This window comes from Tiliqua scincoides, chromosome 5 (genome assembly GCF_035046505.1).
Source record: "Tiliqua scincoides isolate rTilSci1 chromosome 5, rTilSci1.hap2, whole genome shotgun sequence".
NCBI classification, from domain to species: Eukaryota; Metazoa; Chordata; class Lepidosauria; order Squamata; family Scincidae; genus Tiliqua; species Tiliqua scincoides.
This window is the reverse complement of record NC_089825.1, coordinates 76,764,137-76,784,726: the sequence shown is the minus strand read 5'-3', so window position 1 is coordinate 76,784,726 and position 20,590 is coordinate 76,764,137. Positions and strand designations below refer to the sequence as shown.

The 20,590-nt window shown below is 44.6% G+C and overlaps 1 protein-coding gene across 1 annotated transcript; it reads right to left on the bottom strand.

Annotated features, from left to right (window-relative positions):
* Window positions 1-10,551: 10,551 nt before the first annotated feature.
* Window positions 10,552-20,396, bottom strand: LOC136652286 (receptor activity-modifying protein 1-like). Its single transcript, XM_066629214.1, has 5 exons — window positions 20,385-20,396; window positions 14,586-14,664; window positions 13,381-13,407; window positions 12,370-12,511; window positions 10,552-10,789 (listed from the first exon to the last, which is right to left on the bottom strand). The coding sequence occupies exons 1-5, from the start codon at window positions 20,394-20,396 to the stop codon at window positions 10,552-10,554; spliced, it is 498 nt and encodes a 165-aa protein (XP_066485311.1).
* Between the last annotated feature and the right edge of the window lie 194 nt (window positions 20,397-20,590).

The following is a 20,590-nucleotide window of genomic DNA, read 5'->3' as shown; positions in this document are numbered from 1 at the left end:
AAGGAATTTTGGCAGGTGCAGCTCAACATAGAAGGGTTTAAAAAGCTGCACCTGCAAAAATGCCCCCCTTCTATATAGTGGTTAAAGGTATATCTGTCTCCCTTTATATCTGGTAACCCTATCAGGGCCTCTCCCCCTGCATCTTTCAAACTCTCTTGTTCATTCCAGAGATTTAGTGAAACAAATGAAGTAACAGCAGAGCCAATTGCATTTAGGGTGGCCAGGTTGGACACTGACCAAGTTGGGACACTTGATGCTGAACAGAGAACCAACTCCTGAACCATCAGTATTGTCAGCAGTGCCAAATCTGCCATCAGAGGATAGGCAAGGACGCCATGGGTAAAAGGACTACCCCAGGGCCTCCAACACTGACCAGAAGCAATTTAACAGCACAACCCTCCATACACCTATTCAGAAGTCCCGCATTCAGTGGGGACATACTCCCAGGAAGTGTATACAGGATTGGTCTTAAGGTCCAAACATATCCAACTTTCAGCTGAAAGTGAAATGGAGCTGAAATGCAGCCAGGAAGTAAAGGAACAAATATTCCTTTACCTTGAGGATGGTTCCATGACTTCACCCGCCATCTCAGGATGCAGCACACAACCCATTGGCGTGGCTGCATCAGTGCTGGGAAATCAGATAAAATTGGGCCCTTAGTCTGTTTCATTTGGGCAAGTTTTTAGTGACTTGGGGATGAGCAGGTTGCGGGGGACGGATGGACACAGCAGGGAGATATTTTTCTAGCAAACTTCTTGATTCTTCTAGAACAGTGGTTCCCAAACTTTTTCGCATCGGGATCTACCTGAAAAAAAGTTTCACTTTACCAGCCATTAAAGCCTCTGTGGCTATAATGGTGATTGGCAGCAGTGCTCCCCCCAAGTAGCAGGTTGTTTAACCCTTGATGCACATCGCCTAATCCGTCAGTTTCACAAACTGTTTCAAAAATTGGGTCATGACCCACTGGTCATGACCCACTGGTGGGCCACAGATCCACAGTTCTGGAACCACTGATGTAGGATAATTTATTGTTTTGCTTTCTTGTTTCTAATGTTGTTACTGACTCTTAAGCTTTGGGGAATATGGTGGGCTAAGAGTCAAAACAAAGACACGAATAATACAATGAACTACACAATCCCTAGCATCATTTAGCATCATCTCCCCCTCCCCCACCAGATGCCTCTTGTCCTCCACACTCTGAAAACTGCAGAAATACTTTACAGCCACCTCTGGGTTAGCCTGCACCAAATACCTCCACTTAACAGATGCAGAACTGAGGGACAAGAGAGCACCTTGTTCCAAGTCTACATAACAAATTTTCTGCAGAGTCAGGTTTTAGACCCAAGCTTTACAGATCTGGCCAGAGCTTTACCTGTTATACCATGCTGGGTCTTAGCCACCAACCAGCCTGCTTACTATCCTAGTTGGGGCCTCTCTGAGCAAGATGCAAAATCAGTCCTTTGGGATGAGGATTACACCAGGCAATTTTTGGACAAATTCAAAGAGCGATCCAGGCAAAACCAGACCCTGCCCAGGTCTCTTGGAGCCCAGCTCCATCAAGCAGCAGTTGTTTTTTTCTTTTTCTTTTTTCCTGCCAGCTGCCAGCTCCTTCCCTTCTCCCCTCCCACATGTGTGTAATTTATGAGACAAAAACCACCCAGCAAGAATGCTCTCCACCCTCATCACTCAAAGCTTTATGCTTTTGCAGGGAGAGACTAATTTTCCTTGGATTGTGAAAGCTGGCCACTCTCTCCCTTCCTCCCTCTTTGTCCCCCACATATGGAATGGATCACAGGCTGGATGGAGTCCAGGCCTGTCAGCACTTTTGATGCGGCTTGCTGAGGTCACAATGGCTGGATCTGAGCCTTTGGTGAAACAGCCTGTGTGCAGTCACTTTCGACAAACACACCCACTGAAGTCAGAGAAGCTTTGGCATTTGAGGGGACTGACCAGCTCCAGCCAGCCATTCTTGGCAGGCACAGCTGGATCAGCAGAAGCTCACCTCCTTCTGACAGTGTTGCCTGCCTGCTTTGTTCTAAGCAACAATTGGGGGAAATCAGGAAATAAATTGTGAACAGACTTGGGCACAGATCTGCTGGACTTTTGGCTGCTGAGGTGGTGGTGTTTGAAATAATTAATTTAGCAACGAGAGCCAAGAACATATCTAACACGAACCACCCTCTCTCCTTACTTGAGCTAAGGAACCCAATCTTAGACCTGGGACATGTAAACTACCAAAGAGAAAGAAGGCTGTGCTAATTCACAAAGATACAATACATACATAGTAGGAACTCACAGAAGATGCAAGAGTGTTTGTTTTACATAACCATGCAATAAAATTCTCCCAACACATACTGAACATCCTGACAGCAAGTGCTTTGCATTGCAGTACATAAGTGAGTGTGTTAGATCCTTTCCACTTGATGAAGAGCTGTTCATAAGAACAGCCCCACTGGATCAGGCCATAGGCCCATCTAGTCCAGCTTCCTGTATCTCACAGCAGCCCACCAAATGCCCCAGGGAGCACACCAGATAACAAGAGACCTTCATCCTGGTGCCCTTCCTTGCATGTTCACAATGGTTGGGATAATTTTATTGCATTGGTGTATGAAGTTAACACTCTTGCGCTTTATGATACAACACTCTCAGAGCAATCTTTGTGATGAGCTTTTACACTGGTATTCTTTGTATATGTCCATTGCTGGCAAGGAAGCAGAGGAGCATTAGAGTATGTGCAGATTACCTTGTACTCACTACTAAGTAACCACAGTCCACCCCCATGTAACTGGAATAGCAGTGTTTTCAGGTAAGTAGGAATAGCAGAGTAGGTCAGTTCAGGTAAGTAGGATTAACCTGAAATGTTAAACTGCTCTGAGTTACTTTTGCCATGTTCCCTAGTTTTGCCAAGGTTCTCCTGCTCTTGTAAATCCTCTTACAACCATAGTGCATGTTAAAACTATTGTGATGTCTCCATTGCTGGATGTCATTCAATTGTAGGGAGTATTTTGAAACCATAAGAAATGGTCTGGATAAGTTATGTGCTGAGCTTTCATGCTGGCAGCCAGATCACAGAGAACCCTGGTGATTTGCTATCACACCTTGTAAACGGAAAACATCCCTTTAAAAAATGCATTATGCCAGCAGAGCAAACTATCAGACATCTCCCAAAGTTATCCTTAAGTAGGATTATTGAAAAAGGTTTCCTGATATTTGCTAAGGTTCAAAAATATAATTACAAAATGAACTGAACTTTCTCTAAATGGATGGAACTCTGATAGATGTGTTGCATTGCAAGAAAATGGACAGGCAGTCCAATCCTAACTTCTAGCACCCATGCAGCTGAGCCAAGGGGGCATTCACTGCATGCTGCACTGAGTGGTAGTCATGGAGGGCTCCTCAAGGTAAGGGAATGTTTGTTCCCTTATCTCAAGCCTGCACTGAGGCTGCATCAGCACTGTAAAGTTGGTTAGGATTGGGCTGAGAAATTCTAATTGACATCAACAGTTGGCCAATCCAGTGGCACCCGTGGGCCTTGCAGGGGTGGCACCACTGTACCTGCCATGCCACTGCCACCTCCACCAGCCACACCATCTCTGCCTGCTCTCCAGAGGTCAGGCAAAGCTTTTTTTGAGTTTCAGGACTGCTCGGAAAGCCTTCTGAGGCTTCCGATGCAGTCTTAAGCAGTACTTCCGGTTTTCCAGAAGCCTCAGAAGGCTTTCCGAGCGGTCCTGAATTCTGTTTGAGGCTTTGTTGCGCTGGGTAGGTATCTGTGTGGGGGGCGGTGTGATATGGGGAGGCAGCATCACGGACCTGCGCCCCAGGGCACAACGGGGCAGGTCTGTAACTCAGAAAATCTTCTTATTAAGAATATCTCTCATCCACGCCTTTGGACAGTGCTGATAGATTATTAAGAAACCAAACAGGCTTTCCTTATGTGCCGCAAAAGACCAACCCAAAAGTGGATGTGACCAAAGCTGAGGAAAGGGGGATAGAATATACCACCCGGCCAAGGAAACAATGTTTTGGCTGGCTGTCCCCTGGCATGCTTCATTGGGGAACTATGCACCCTGAAGTCTGGATCTTGACTTTTCTGGAGCAGTGAAAGCCACTAATTGCCTGAGTTCCTTGTTTAGAATAAGGCAGACTGTAACACTAGGAAAGGGTTAAAGTGGTATTTTGTGACACTCAGCTTGCCTACGTGTCTAAAGGGAATATTGTAATTGCTGCTGGTAACTCCCTTGAAGGAAACTAAGCCATCATCTGCTTGTAAAGATAATTTATTTAGCTGCCTATGTGTTTTTTGAAAAAAACTGACCTTTTCTCTCTACTCTGAATCTTTCAGTGGGAAAGCAGTCATTGTTTTAACTCTGATCTAAGATCTATAACACCATTATCCAAATAACAGGCATAGTACTCACAACACAATCTAGGCATGTCTGTTCAGAAGTAAGCCCTACTAAGTTCAATGGAACTTTCTCCCAGGTCAGTGTGTAGAACACGGCAGTCTTAATTGACAAACATGATTAGACACAAAAGCCATAAGGAGGGAGCTTCCAAGTAAAATCTTTGCTGAATGAGAATTACCAATGAGAGCAACCAAAATGATTACTGGGCTGGGGCACCTTCCCTATGAGGAAAGGCTACAGCGTGTGGGCCTCTTCAGTCTAGAAAAGAGGCGCCTAAGGGGGGACATGACTGAGACATAGAAAATCATGCAGGGGATGGACAGTGTGGAAAGAGAGATGTTCTTTTCCCTCTCACATAACACCAGAACCAGGGGACATCCATGAAAGTTGAGTGTTGGGAGAGTTGGGACAGACAGAAGAAAATATTTCTTTACCCAGCGTGTAATTAGTTTGTGGAACTCTTTGCCACAGGAAGTAGTGATGGCATCTTGCCTGGATGCCTTTAAGAGGGGACTGGACAAATTTCTGGAGGGAAAGTTCATTACAGGTTACAAGTCGTAGTAGGTGTGTGCAAGCTCTTGGTTTTAGAGGCAGGCTGCCTCTGATTGCCAGATGTAGGGGAGGGCACTGGGACACAGATTGTGTCTGTTGTCTTGTGTGCTCCCTGGGGCATTTGGTGGGCCTTTGGCCTGATCCAGCAGGGCTCTTCTCATGTTCTTATGTGTGAAGATGCTGCATTGGTAGGTCCTAGATGCCTACCTTTGTTATCATGGTCATTGCCAAATAACTATTTGGGGTTTGTTTTTGTTTTTTGTCAGAGCATTTGCTAATGTTTGACATTTTTACTCATTATATATCATTTCCCAGTTTAAGCATAGCATTTTCTTTGTAATTGTCATATTTCTCTTTCGTTCTGAATTATATCATGCTGATTACAAAAAAGATCCAAGTAAAATGGATTCATTCATTTAAGCTTCAGTCATTCATTTATAAAACTGACTCTTTTCAAAATGTGATTCTTCCACACAAAAATGTATAAAATATACAGTTGGCCCTCGTATGGAAATGTTTGGAGACCTCTGCACTATATGAAGGACTGTGTGGGATCACCATTTTATAGCTATCCTATATCGCTTTACCCTAATTCCAGCTGTCTCTGGACAGTTTGGGGTTGCAGAGGGAAAGACAGTGCATGCCTACAGGCACTCATCTTTTAAAATTAATGTTTACAACTAAACAACCTGAAGGAAACAGCAAAACAATTGACTAAAGTGGAGAAACCAGAGAGTAAGGAGGAAGAGCCCCATTGGAAGTCATGAAGTTGAAGTAGCCCTTGTTGCAAGCTGAAATCCATCTGGTTTGGCCAACCCAATCATGAGCAAACCCTATACTCCATGTTGTCGCAAAGTATAGTACAGAGTTAGAGACTTTCCCATCATGCCATGCAATATCCTTTGGGTCCCATTCCCCCCCCCCCTAACATTCCACCTGATGAGATTTTTTATGAACTTGGAGGGTTTGCTTGTGATTCTGTGACACTTGTTCTAATGGAAGTTTTTACATTACTGTTGCTTTTTGTTTGTTTTTAACAGACCAGAACAGCTATCAGCAATCTTTCTCCTTTGCCTTCAGGTTGCAGATATTATTAGCTCTCTGAGGAGGTAACAACTGATTGGAATGTGTTTTTCTCCTTCATCCAGATGCAAAGATAAATATCCACATTTATCTTGTTTATACATTACGGTCCCCTGCACTATGCCCAAAGGCTCTCTTAATTACTTCACACATATGCACTCCATTTAAGAGAGCCATGGAATGAAAGGGTACACAAATCCATCTGCTTATTACCTATAAACCCCACAGTCTGGATTCAGGGCAACTCTGCTTGAGTGCTGTGCTTGTATATTTGTAAGCAAATGCTGCAAAATGCCACAAGCCTGCAGGGCTTGCTTCCACAGGAAACCAAACCCAATAGTGCTGCCCCAGACAATCTCACAGCACAGGAAAGTTGAGAACACACAACAAAATTGTTGAGCAAGATGAGAAAAACCCAAGGCTGCACACTGGGATGATCTTAGCTTGGAATAGGGGAGATGTTAGGCAGATCCAGTTAGGTTAGGCTTCTGCTTGATGCAGAGAGATCTCAGGTTGTGCCAAATGCATCAGACACTGAGATATGGAGTTCTGCTTCCTCCAAAATGCACGCAAGTATCCACATCTGTCTCCAGTGCTAATCAAAACATACATATCCTATGTGAGTCAGGGAACAGAAGTAAGAAAAATTTGGTAGCTTTGTACAGTATTTGCAAAGCAGGAGTTTAATTTTAGGTTAGTGTACCAAAGTCAATAACCATTCAACTGGGTAGTGCCATGTAGTGTTGATTCCACCATAGTGAAAGACTCAACAGCACGTGGTAGGAGTCATTTTCCTCATTATTGAATAATGAATTGATATTCATTGAATGAATTGAATGAATGAATTGATTATTCATTGAATGATATTGAATTGAATTGAATTGATATTCATTGAATGAATTGATTGAATGAATTGATTATTGAATATGAATTGATATAATTGAATATTGAATAATGAATAATTGAATAAATAACCCAGCATCTCAAATTAAAATTGCACATTGCTGTGCTGCTCCATTTGAAAAATCCCAAAGCAAGAGTAGGATACAACCCTTGCCAGACCAGCTAAAAAGTAGGTCCCTAGTCCAACTGATCTGCCACCTGAACTAGGGAAGATTGGTCACCCTGCCAGCTTACTCTTCCTTTTAAAAACACACGTGCCTGTGCACACCCCCCCCCCACAGATGCCATCGCCACCTCTACATCATTGATACAACTTGGAGGTTTGGGGTATTTTGAAAAAAGGAAGGGGGACATGATTGATACTTATAAAATTATGCATGATGTGAATAGAGATGCTCTCTCCCCTCTCTCACAATAGTAGAATAATCCCATGGGATGGACTTGCAGGAGATCTAGGAGGAATACAGAGAGGCAACATTTCACACGGCACATAATTAGCCTGTGGAATTTGTTGCCACAAGATGTGATGACTACAAACTTTGATGGCTTCAAAATGGGATTGGACAGATTGACAAACAGGTCTACCATTGGCTGCTAGTCATGATGGCAATGCTCTACTGCCATTCAGCAGCATATGCTATGAATACCAGTTGCAGGGCAACTGCAGGAGAGCAGTATGTGGAAGTACACTCTTTTTTGTGGACTTCCAAGAAGCTGCTGCGGGCCATTGTTTTCCCCAGAGAACAACAGCCTTGACTGAAACCTTGTTTCCCCACTGGATTTAGTTCACACCTACTCGTTGGTTCATTGTGAGAAACTGGGTGCTGGACAAGATGGGCCTTTGGCCTGATCCAGAAGGTTTTTCTGATGTTCTGAAGATCATATGAGACCTGTTGCAGCCAGACACAAACAGCTTTAGAACAGATCAAGCATAACTGTGCAGGTGCTGCTTATTTCCTCACCTCATGTGCAAAGGAAAGGAGGGAGCACATACTAGTAACCATTTATCCTAATGTTATGTCTACACCAGGGGTGTATCTGCCCTAGGGCAAGTGCCCTGGGTGCCACTCGGATGGGGTGCCAGCATATATGTTCCAGTCGCTTCCCCAGTCAGGAAGCGATTGGAGTGCATTTGCCGTCTCAGCAACTGGTTGGGTGATTTTGCCTAACTTAGGAAATGATTGGAGCACATGTGTGCTCTCAGCAGTGGTTAGGCCACCACTGAGAGTGTGCATGCACTCCATTTGCTTCCGGAGTCAGGAAGTGATTGGAGCGCCTTCCGCCTGGGCACTCACAGTGGCGGTTAAGATGATTTTGCCCCAGCTGCCACTGTGAGTGCCCACAACCTTAAGCTGCTTCCTGACTCAGAAAGCAGTTGGAGAATTCAGAAAGTGTGATGCCAGTAAAGGTATCTGATCTAATCTGAATTCAGAAAGTGACATCACATGACCTAATGACATTGCTGCCCCAGGTGCCACAGGCCCTGGGTACACCTCTGGTTTGAAACCACCCAGTACCTCCTGATCCTTGAGAGAAGCTGTCACAAACAAGCACCCTTTCCCTGAAGAAACACCCTTTCTCCCCTCCTAAATAACAAGTATTCTGTTACACTGAGGCAACCTAAGAACCTGTCACAGTATCCATTCTGTCCAGAGCTCTAGGTTGTGTATCACAGGTAGCATCCTCTCTCTGATGTACTGTACATTGGAGTCCCATTATTATCTGTTTTCCCTGGAGAACAATACCCTTGACTGAAACCTGCTTGGCTCCCCACTGGATTTAGTTCACACCTGATTGCAAGGGAGGGCACCAGGATGCAGGTCTCTTGTTGTCTTGTGTGCTCCCTGAGGCATTTGGTGGGCCACTGTGCGAAACAGGAAGCTGGACTAGATGGGCCTATGTGGCCTGATCCAACAGGGCTGTTTTTATGTTCTTATGTTCTGAGCATTGGTTCAGTTTGTTCACCTGACTCAGGAGCCCAAAATGTGAATACCCGTTAATTCCAACCAGCCTATTAGAGCTGGGGTGGTGGGGAGACTACTATCCTCAAAATGGAATTTTAAAAAAGAGCTGACCAGCTATGCTAAAGAGGAAAATGTGCAAGGTGTGTTGTCAGATGCCAGCCAAGTCATGATAAAAGCTGTGATGCAGTCCATCCAGGACAGGGTTAATTCCTAAGATCTTTCTCTCCAGTGACAGGAGGATGCTAATTATAAGTGGATTTCTTTCAGTCAGAGAAAGTCTTAAGTTGAATCTGTTTTTACTTTATTTTGAAGGTTGTCTTTTGATTCCAAGTATAAAATTTGTCTGTTTATCCCTTATTCCTGTTTACTAACAATAAACTTGTTCCTGGGTTTGGATTAAAATAAACTGCCTGGTTCTGTAACCTGAAGGGCAATCTGCCTCAAGTTTCTGTAGCCCTCCTCAGCCAGGCACTACTCAGGAAAAGCTTGAGGGTGTGATGTGAAACAAAGCCAGTGTACTCAATAGGTCAACACACTCTTTCTTCTCCCTCCTCAGCATGCGGACTCGGTAGATAGACAGTTCAGACCCCTGGGTAGAAGATTTGCTTTGTGGCCTCATGTGTTGCTGGTGGTAGCAAAAAGAGTACCAGTAGTGGCGTAGCAAGTGCGGGACGGGGGGCCTGCCCTAGGTACCAGGCAGGAAGGGGTGCCATGTGAGACCCAGCTAAGATGGCAGCAGCAGCAGCCATGGTCACAAGTATGTAGAGGCTGCTGAGTCTGCTCACATTTTGGAGGTTTTATGATCTGGCTGCCACTCTTGTTCCTTCTCCTTTGGAGGCTCAACAAGAGCCAGGTCACAGTTGCCACTGCCTCCTCCTCTTGGAGAATCTGTCACAATGTCACCACCCTGGGTGCCTCTGCCTCCAGCAATACCTTTGAGTACTGGACACATGTTTGGCAGTGGCCAGTTGTATGACAAAGCATGTTGATGTGGTCCAAGGATGGGAAAAGCAAAAGTGAGTGTGATCCTTCTCAGTGTTCCCGTGGAGATCACCATACAAGCGCTACCATTTAGACTCCACAGTGCTGACTCCACCAGAAGTCTTGAAAAGGTGACTGACTATATTGCTTTAACACAACCATATACAAGGAAGTAGCCTTGCATCAGCTCCATCACACCACCAACTCAGCAATCCTGACAAGTCTCACCCTCACTTTTAGCCCAGTTTTAGTTCCTTTTGCAGGGCTGGCCCATCCATGAGGGCCACTGACACTGTTGCCTCAGGCAGATTTGTGGGGGGTACCCATCTCTGTCTGCCTACTCGCTTCCACTGCTCCTCCTTCCCCTTCCACTCCTTAGATTGGAAAAGGAAGAGGGGACAGAGAGGAAGAAATGTGGGAGGAAACTGCTGAGTTACAGCATTGGAGAGTGGGAAGAGTAGAGGGTGGCACATCATTGGGTGAACCATACTGCCTCAGGCATCAGAAAGTGTTGGGCTGGCCCTGTCCCCACTACGTTTCTTGACTAGGAGTCCAAGAGTCTTGCTCTGCCACGCCCCCCCTGCTCACTCCCCACTTCTCAACACTGAGGCATGGTTCCGCTTCTGATTGTTGTCTGCAGCAGGGCGGCTTGCAGTGCAGGTTCAGACCTTGCGAAGGGTGAGGACAATGCAGAGAGGCATCAAGCAGACAGGCAGGGCAGCCAAGGCTATGCCCATTCCTTTAGGCAACTGGTGGTCAGTGGCATCAGTGGGTAGAGTGCAGTTGGCAAAGTATTCAGCGTGAATTCTCACAAAGAAGACATCTAGGATGGGGCTGGACAAGGGGCAGCCCATGCCTTCAGCCAGCAGCCCGGTACAGAGGGCAAGCTCACCATACATGCTGCAAAAGGAGAAATGGAACAGTGGTGAGGGATGTGAAGAGCTAACAGTGCACGTGCAGCCTACTGTGCTTGCTGGGAGCTGCTTACAAGCAGAAGAAAGGGGCCAGAGAGATCACTGATAGAAAACTCACTGCAATGTGCTTAGCAAGGCTGTTTTTAGAGATGCTGACTGTCACAGTTCTAGTCTGACTCCCAAAATGGAGAAAAAGAGGAACTTGAATGGGGAGCTGTACTCATAAGGGGGGACACACTGACTTGCAACATCAAAATGTATTGTAGTTAGAAAAAGAACATCAAGGAAAAGAAGAATTGTGAGATAACATCTTTTCATCTCTACATAAAAAGCGTTGAACTTGTTAATTGTATTTGTTAAAAACTTGTATTGGTATTTGTTAAATACAAATTGTATTTGTTAATTGTTAAAAGTGCACTCTTTTGCACATCTACTCACAAGTAGCTCCCAAGGAATTCAATGGGACTTATTCCCAGGTAAGTATGCCTAGGATTGCAGCCTAACTACCTAAAAGGCTAAGGTGGATGATACATAACTATTAACTGCAATGAAACTGCAGCGGGGATCAAATTGTTAAAACACCTAGAGAGGAATGCCCTGTTTCCCCCCCCCAATTTTTTGCCTATTTGTCTATATTTTTGGACACTTTTAAACTCCCAGAAGCTCCTGTGTAGGTTTAGCAGCTAAAACCTGCTGAGGCATCATCTTGCAAGCAGCCTGTGTGTGGAAAACCCCATTATTCCTCAAGCATGTGCTGTTTGTGGATTCAGCTCCTCTTCCTGTTTGGACTGGCACCCCCCCCCCAGATTGGCATGCATTTAGTGAATGGGCAGCCATACCTTTCCATCTAGGTCAAGGGAGTGGTGTCCGTGCCACTGCGCATACCCCTTAGGCTGCTGTACGGCAGTTTGTCACCATTTTCAGACATGGCAATGACATCACATGTCATTGCCAGACTTCTGAGAATAACAAAACTGTGAGGAGCTCAGCTTTCCAGGGCTTTGAGCTGTGGCGACAGAAATTTTGCGCATGTGCTTGTATGCATGTGTGTACAGTTCAGCTTTCCAGGTCTGCAGTGCCAGAAATGTGTGTATGTATTTTTACACACACTCATTCACTCACTTTCTCTCTTTTAAAAAAAATCTGTCACAGTGGAAACAGAGCAGAAACCACTACAGAGGACACTAAAAAACAGCCTTGCACTTCAGCATATCTGAGTATGCCACAAGAGGTAGAATCTACAACTTGCATATAAATTATAATTTATATTTTATAATTATAATTTATGTTATAATCTAAGACTGAATTTGACTGAAATGCTCAGTTATCCTACAGAAACCCTCCTCCCAGCCCACACCATTGTCTTGCCCATCTAATAGGAACATTAGCAGTGTTCTCTATCTCTGGTGAGCTACAGTTTGTACAGTATTTTGAATTCCCCCCCCCCCCCCGTAATTGAGTTCTTTTGTATCTGTGTATACCTGAAAAAGAAATAAAGAGAGTTGAAAAGCAAAACTAAGATCCCTTTGAGATATCAGGAACCAGGCTTGCACCCCAGAAGTATACCTGCCAATCTTTTCCCAGAGACACCGATTACTCTCAGCTATAGACATGATGGCAGCGTGAAATCTGGGCCAGCAGTACAAGGCCATTGCATCATAGTAGAGATCTCTGCAGTAATTGACTTGGTCCTCCTCTTCAAAAGGCTCTAGTAGGGGAAGATAAAGTCAGCCCTACAAACACATACATTGATAGAGGGGTAGAAATGGAAGCAGAAAACTGTACTGTGACTATGGAGAGAGGACATGCCAAAATGGTTTGCTTTTGGTAGTTCCCTATTCTGAGACTCTGAATTCTCTATTCTGAGACTCTGAGCTGCAGATTTCTCCTTCTGATGATCAGCTTAGGAGTGTTATAGCCATCTTGTAGTACTGTACTTACTATTTTTAGTCTCTCCTGAATCTTTTGCTCATCCATTTCACCAGATGACCCTGAGTTTTAACATCATGAGGAGAAAAATTTCTATGTCCTTCACATTGTTCAAAATGTTATATTGCAACCTGCATGTACCCCAACTCCATTATGGAGAACTGTTAAGCAATGCATATGAAAGGTACATTAATAATGATGCTAAGAACATCACCTAAGTCCCTTGTAGGTGAAAATCAAATGATAGAGCCATACTGAGCTGAAGGAACACTCAGCTGCTTTCTGCTTCCTGTAACATGTCATGCGGTCTGAACTACATGTGTGCATTGTTGACAATGAGAGAGAAATCAAATATGCATTCTAGCCAATGTAGGTTTTACATTCACATTGTAGATGGAAGCCTCTTGTGTAATTAGTGTCACTTATGAAAAACACAAACCAAAATCTAAGAACCTGGGCAAGGCATAGTTGCAGGTGAGATAGGGACTGGACAGACAATTCATGTGTGTGCAACCTGTGCGTGCAGGTTTCATAAAAACAGAAGCCAATGCTAATATTAGATTTGGAACTGGGGATTTCTTCCAAAATTAGAGTTCGTGTTATGGAACTCTGAGTTGGGGGTAGGGGGAAGAGGAGATTATTGCTCACCTTCTTCATATGGATACAAGTAGGACACTGGGGGGAAAAAAAGGGTAGATGTTAGTGTAAAAACAACAGAGGAATAAATAATTGTGATGGGGCAGGACAGAGTCTCCACCTTTGTCTTTACTTTTTATTTAAGGGTAGGAACCTGCTAGACTTTTTATCTCCCTTGTACATACAGATTCTGCCCTCTGGCTACTGCTTCCAGAACTGACATAATTGAGAGAGAAGGAGGAAAATCAGCACACTTAATCTTGCCACTGTAGATCTGATCAAAGATGCATCAGACATCATAGTACTTTGCCTCCAAAAATAACCAGTCTGATGACTGCTCCCAAGAAACTTTACAGGCTCATGTGATGGAGGCTGCCCTGGCTTAAATTTAAATCCTGCTGAGGGATACAGGGGTGCACAGGTGGGAGAGCAGTCCTAACCAGAATGTGGTTTATATGACAGGTTCAAGTAATGGTACATGAAATAATAATGGGTGCTTCCAAGGACATGCAAGCTGTTTTTCTTTCACCACATGTCTGGAATTAGGAGAAATAATTTCCACATCACAAGGTGGAGTTTCCAATCAGTCTTAAGCTGTGACACATCCTTGAATTAGCCCCTGCCAATGTCTGGGATAGACATTCCTTGGGGATCTATTAAAACAAAAACCCCTCCTTGCTGGTGGCCACCAGAAGATCCAGGACAGTTTATAGAGGCTCATTACAGATTGTGCAACAGAGTTTTCACTTTTCTACATTCTGACATCAATCCAATGTTCTAGTTGACCCCAGATTTTAGTATTTTAAAAGAAAAAACATTACAGTAATTTCTGCTTTATTTGCTGTCTTCATGTTGATCAATGTAATTGTATGAAATGCCTCTGGATGTTCCTCAATAATCCCCCCCCCCTAAAAAAAGTGAAAAGTATCTAGTGTGCACTCTTTCCTTTTCTTGCTCCTAATCCTAAAACCTAAAGCAAACTGGACCTGGCACTCAAATTTGCCCCTCCCCCACAGTTTGGTGAAATACAGTGTCGAGGGAACCCTGGAAGAGGAAGACTGTGGTTCTGATCCCTGTTGCAACCCCTGCCCCACATGCTATGTTAATTGGAAAACAATCTTTCATTAAAGGTGAAAATCAAAGTGATGGTGATGTGCATGTTCAGCACAGGGCTACCCTTCACGTTCTCAGAACACAAGTGTGTGTTTTTCTCTTACTTTCATCTTCAAGGTCACTGTAGGTCAGAAGCATGCATCCTGGAGCAGACAAGAGAAGAGAAAGTTTAAAGCAGGAGAACTGCAAAACTCCAATCTTTTGACTTTTCTAATCTTCTGTGTTTTTTTCATTTTGGGGGTTGTTGCACTTATGGCATAAAAGGTGGGAAGGATTCTGTTTGTTAGGAAACAAATTAGAGGTGAGAAAAGAGGAACTTTGTTGGGGCTCCCCCAGACTGGACCCCATCAGTTCTGAATTTCTTTAGTTACTCCTTTCTTGCTTGTGTTTGTGCAGCTGCTGGGAAGGGAAGGGGGCTCCTTTGCTCCTCTTTGTTCACATTGCTTTGAAGTCAGTTGTGGTCACAGAAGGGGGGCTTCCTTGCCTTTCACTGTGCTCCACCTGTAACCCAGGCTAACAACACATGATCCCTCAAGTTAACCTGGAAGTATGCACTATCCACCAGGTGTCCACACAGAGAAGGGTGATTCTAAAGCAAACATTATTTTTGTTGTGCTGGTCAAAGAATGTCATTGTTTCCAGTGCTAAGAAACCCATAGCAAATTTACCGCTGCCAGCTAAAATAATCTGGGCTAAACGCTGGCAGATGTCAACCTTCCCCCCCAAATAACCAGAACACTAACTGTCAAATATTGCTTCAATCTAGGAAGACGCTAACTTCATACATTTGTATGAGAGAGAGGCTTACTGAGAAAGACTAATTTGTAGTAACTTGGGCCACATGTTTGCTGTACTGGAATCAAAACTAATTATTTTGTAGGTTTCCAATCATGCAGTTTCAATAATATACTGTACATACTTTTGTTTTTAATAAGTTCCAAGGGAAGGAAAGCAGTTTTAAGAAATCACAAAACATAAAGTCTTCTGAAAATATATTGCTTTTCTAGGCACTTATTTCTTTATCCAATAATACCCCCACCCTTCAGCCCCAAATAACAAACAGCAACCAGAAAACTAGCAACATTATTTCTATTTTTAAACATTATTAAAGATACTGAGAGTCAGAAATTTGACCAGTTGGGTGAAGCCAATGAAAAATTGAGTGAACTGAAATTTCTGTTCCACTCATCCAAACCCAGAAGTGCAAACCACTAGAGGAGATCATCCAGGGATTTGGTGTGAGGTGCCACCTATATGCAGATGACACACAACTTATCTCTCCTTGCTATCCTGCTCTGAGGAATTTGTGGAAGTCTTGGAACACTGTCTGAATGCCATTAGTGACTGGATGAAAGCCAATAAGCTGAAACTAAATCCTGAAAAGACAGACGTTCTCCTGATCAAGAAATCCTCAATGCAGGCACTGAATCATCTACCCACTTTGAACAGAGTAGATGATTTGCACTCCCTTTACAAAAACAAGTGTGCAGCTTAGGAGTTCTCTTGAACTCTCAGCTCTTCCTGGAAAATCAGGTAGCAGCAGTGCCTAGAAGTGCATTCACCCAGCTTAAGCTCGTGCACCAACTAAACTTGAGCTGTTTGGACCTGGCTATGGTGACTCGTGCTTTAGTAACCTAAAGATTGTACTACTGCAATACGCTATATATGGGACTACCTGCTAAAACAATTCAGAAACTGCAATTAATGCAGAATGTGGCAGCCCAAGTGGTTCAGGGGCCAGCTTCAGCAGCTACACTGGCTGCCGTATGCTTCCGGTCCCAATTCAATTGCTAGTTCTAACCTGTAAGGCCCTTCATGATATGGGTCCAGGCTACCTGATAGACTGTCTTCTTCCATACATTCCAGCCCGCCCTCTCAGGTCAACTGAAGGAGCTCTTCTACATGTGGAGCTCTTCTCACTTTTGTCCCAAGTGAGAGGGTGGCAACTTGGGGGCAAGCCTTTGCTGTGGTGGCACCACAACTATGGAATCCTCTCCCAAGGGAACTGAGAACAATTCCCTCTCTCTTGGCCTTTTGGCAAAGGCTGAAAACATCCCTGTTTCATCAGGCATTTGGTTGCTGAGTAGATTTTTGCCCTCTGTTTCTCCGATATACTGTGGTGACTTGACTGACTCCCTGGACTCATCGGTTCCCCATTGGCTCAATCAGTTCTTTTCTCTTTTACCCTTAAAAATTTTTTGCTCTGTTTTTGATATTGTTTTTCACCATGCAATCTTAAAATTAATGTTTTAATGCTTTGTTTAATTTTTTTTCTTACTTGTTGTGAGACTTTTACTGGACTATAAAGCTTTGTAAGCCCCCTTGGGCATTTGCTTTGGCATGGGAAAGGTGGGCTATAAAATTCTTAAATAAATAAATACTACCTCAGCTGACTAGAGGAAGTAGTCAGTCCTCTAAGGCTACAATCCTATACATGCTTTCCTGGGAGTAAACACTGAACACAGTGGGACTTACTTCAGAGTAGATATGCATATAATTGGCTGTTAGATTCCACTGGTAGCTTGTCCCTGTTCTCTCCCCCCCCCTTGCTGGCAAAGGGCCTTTTCAGACAATCAAAGAAGCCTAGATTCCCTTAGCATTAGGCTTACACTAGTCCTAATTCAGTGCTAATAGTATATTTCATCCTCACCCAATGGATGGGGGGGATAGCTTTGTTGCAGAGATAAGTTCATACTTTTCCAAGGGGGCTAAGAAATCACACCGCAAGGGAAAGCTGGCTTACCTTTGTGGAAAAGCAAAGCCAAGGTGAAATACAGGAGACAACACCAGGCAGGACGAAACATTCTCATCTCCACCCTTGAAGAGGAATTCAGCCTTTTTTCTCTCTTATCATGTGGATGACTGCAGCTCTTGATGTCTGAGACCCCTATGGCCCCCATGTTATCCCTACACACTTGGCAATGCTTCAGCCAATGGGAGTGAAATGTCACTCATTCCAATGTGGGTCTGATGAAACCAGGTCTAGTTGTTTGACATTTCATGACTGGGAAAGATAGAATCATTCACCACAATGAAAAAGCAAGTAAAGGTGTATGTGGTTTAATAAAAGAGAAATGATGGGAAGAGAGGCAAGCCCTTAATTCCTGATGTGCATGGATTGGCAGTAGTCATTCTGCACATACTCAGAGATAGTCTTATTGTTCATTTGTTGAACCCTGGGTCAGGGCCTAGGTGAGGGAGATAAAGGGGGTAATTTGTACCCAGGCCTAGGGTCAAAAAGGGGCCCAGGAGCCAAAGGAGGGGGCCCAGAAATTTTCTGGGTTCTTACATTTTCCTATCTACTCAGGCTTGTTGCCCGCATGGGATGCTGGGACACTATCATGAGCTTGTGGCTGCAGCTACGGACAAGCCATATATGCTGGGCTGAGGAATGCATACATGACACTCTTTAACACAGTGTCCAATCTGGGAGGAAACTGGCCTGTTATAGTCACTCTTTGGCTTGTGGCTCTGCTTACCATGAGGGAGTGTAGAGGAGCTCAGAGACACAGCTGCAGGACTACTGCTGCTGCACAAGTAAATTTTGGTATGCACAGGACACTTTCCATTCTAGTGTGAGCCTAATATAATGATGCTAATTTTCCTGCAATTATTTTCTATATTTAAAAGATTTTAGAGAGACTTAGGAGTGTGTTTGGTTTTCTGTATTACTGTATGTAGCTGCTGATGCCACATGAGTGGTTAGTCCTGGGCTCCAAAGACTTTTCCAGCTGTATCCACCCTCCTCCCACCGTTTCACCCCTTCTGCTCACGCGTCTCCACCCTCCCCCATTTTGTTTCACCCCTCCCCCTCTGCAAAGAAGAAGCTTTGTGCCCCTGATAAAATTCATCTCAGAGACCCTGCCTTGGGCATAGTTTGTGAAAAGTTTTATGGGACCCAAAGCAAACACGATTTTCCAACAGGAGAAATGTTATGTTGGAATCATGTTAGCCCTTGTAGTTCTTGAGCATGTCAGCCACAATCCAACACCAACAACCCTCTCCTGTACATGTCTACTCAAAAGTCAGTCCCACTGAATTCAATGGGACTTGCTTCCAGGACTGTAGCCTAGGTAAGGTGTGCATCAGTTCACTGTGGTTTAAGCATACCTATCACTGTACTGTGTTGGATTGTGGCTGATGTGTACTCAAGAGGCTCCTGCAGTCCTCCATTTGAAAGATACAGTACCTCTTCCTGTCTATTTAAAATGCAAAGATTTTACTCTCTGTAAAATGAAAAGCATGCTGAACATCTCTGCATACCCCCCACACTCAGGTAAATCAAGCCACTAATAAAAAGCACACATAGTTTTGAAGCCAATAAGATAACACCAAATTATATAAACACTGAGCAATGTGGGGTGAGGGAAAAGCACTGACCACACTTACGCAATTTCCCTAAATTCCCATTAGAGTTATATGAATTCAATTACATGGGAATTTGCTTGGCTGCTCTCCACTCCCAATCCAGCATGGCCAAGTCCCTGGGCCAGAGACAATGGTGGTTCATGTTTTTAATTCATAAGGCTGCAATCCTATATATAGTATACACTTCCCTAGGAGTAAGCCCCACTGACCACAATGGGCCTTACTTCTGAGTAGACATGTCTAGAATTGTGCTGTAAGAGGCCATGTGGAGGTGTTTCCTGTTGGCATTTGCATGTCAGGAGGCTTTTAAAAGATATTCAAGATACAAATCTCTCACCACAGGTTCATTTTGTAATGAAACAAGTTGGTCAAGAGACGCAAGTTTTTTTTTATTATGAAAAGCCCAGCTTGTCTTTCTCGCCTTCTCTTTTCCCCCATTATTTATTTATTTATTTGATTTGTAATCCACCTTACTCCCCAGAGGGCACACAAAGGCAGCTAACAACATTTAAAAGTCATAAAATACATAAAAACAACAATAAAACAGATAACAAAAAAACCAGCAAACTATTACAACCATTACAACAAAACAAACAACAACCATTAGGTGTAAATGGGTGCTTTATATTGAATTTCTAGGCTCAAGCCTTTCCTGGAAGTCACATGGAAATGCGTGGAAGTTCAGGCTGGAATGGGTTGCTCAGGGCCCAGTCCTATGCAACTTCCCAGTGCTGGTGCAGCCATGAGGAAAGGGAACAAATGTTCCCTTACCTGGAGGAGGCCTCAGTGGCATGGCTGCACCAGTTCTGGAAAATTGGATAGGATTTGGCCTTCAGGCAGTGGTGAGGAAAAGGCACTCTGAATATGCTCAGAAGATAGCTTCTTGATCGTCACACATCCTTGGACCAAGTCCTGCCATAGAAGATGGCTTTGAGGCAGGGATGTGGGTGGGTGGGGAGGCAGGTGAGGAAGTGCCTCCCCACCGGAGTCCTTTGAAAAGCACCATCGCTGTAGGAGGCACCCAAGCATCCAACACCAATGTGGGTGCTTAGGTGCCTCCATGGCAGCAGCGCTTTTCAAAGGACTCCAGTGGGGAGGCACTGCCTCACCCGCCTCCCCCCATCCCTGCTCTGAGGCAAGTGCTGTAGTGAGTCCTGGCTTAAACTAAGCCTTAAGTGTGCAAGAGAGCTTCCTTCAACAGTCCTCCAAGGGCCCAATCCTGCCCACTTTCCAGCACTGGTGCAGCCCCAAGGCAAAGGAACAACACCTTGAGGAGGCCCCCCTGACTGCTCCCCCCACCACCAGGATGCAGCACACACTCTGTTGGCATGGCTGCACCAGTGCTGGATAGGAGCGGGCCCCACAGAGCATTCTTTATAGGCTGTCACTGACAGTCCTCTACACCTCCGCCAGTGGTACCGTCCACACCCAGGCATTTAAATTGGGCTCCTGCAGAGGTTCGCATAATAGCAGCGTAGGTGTGGGGGGGAGCCTGTAGAGTTCTTAAAGGGACAGCTGTAGCGCTGTCCATTTACTAGCAGGGCCATATCCCGAGTGGTACGTTCCCGTATACGCCGTGGTTAGAGGCTGAGCTTCACGACGACGGGGCAGACGCAGCCTACTCCCGTAGAACACCCTGCAGTGGCTCGTTCTCGTTCCCGTTCATGTTACACTAATCCCCCCATCCTGCACAATGGTACGGTCCACCTGCCCCCACTAAGCATCGGTTACAAGAAACTCC

Excerpts from the sequence above, each read along its gene's own strand:
- LOC136652286 (XM_066629214.1), bottom strand. Across the intron at positions 12,512-13,380 it reads CTTGTATCCATATGAAGAAG|AGCCTTTTGAAGAGGAGGAC; the intron begins GTGAGCAATAAT and ends TTCCCCTACTAG. Across the intron at positions 10,790-12,369 it reads CTCTGGGAAAAGATTGGCAG|CATGTATGGTGAGCTTGCCC; the intron begins GTATACTTCTGG and ends CTCCTTTTGCAG.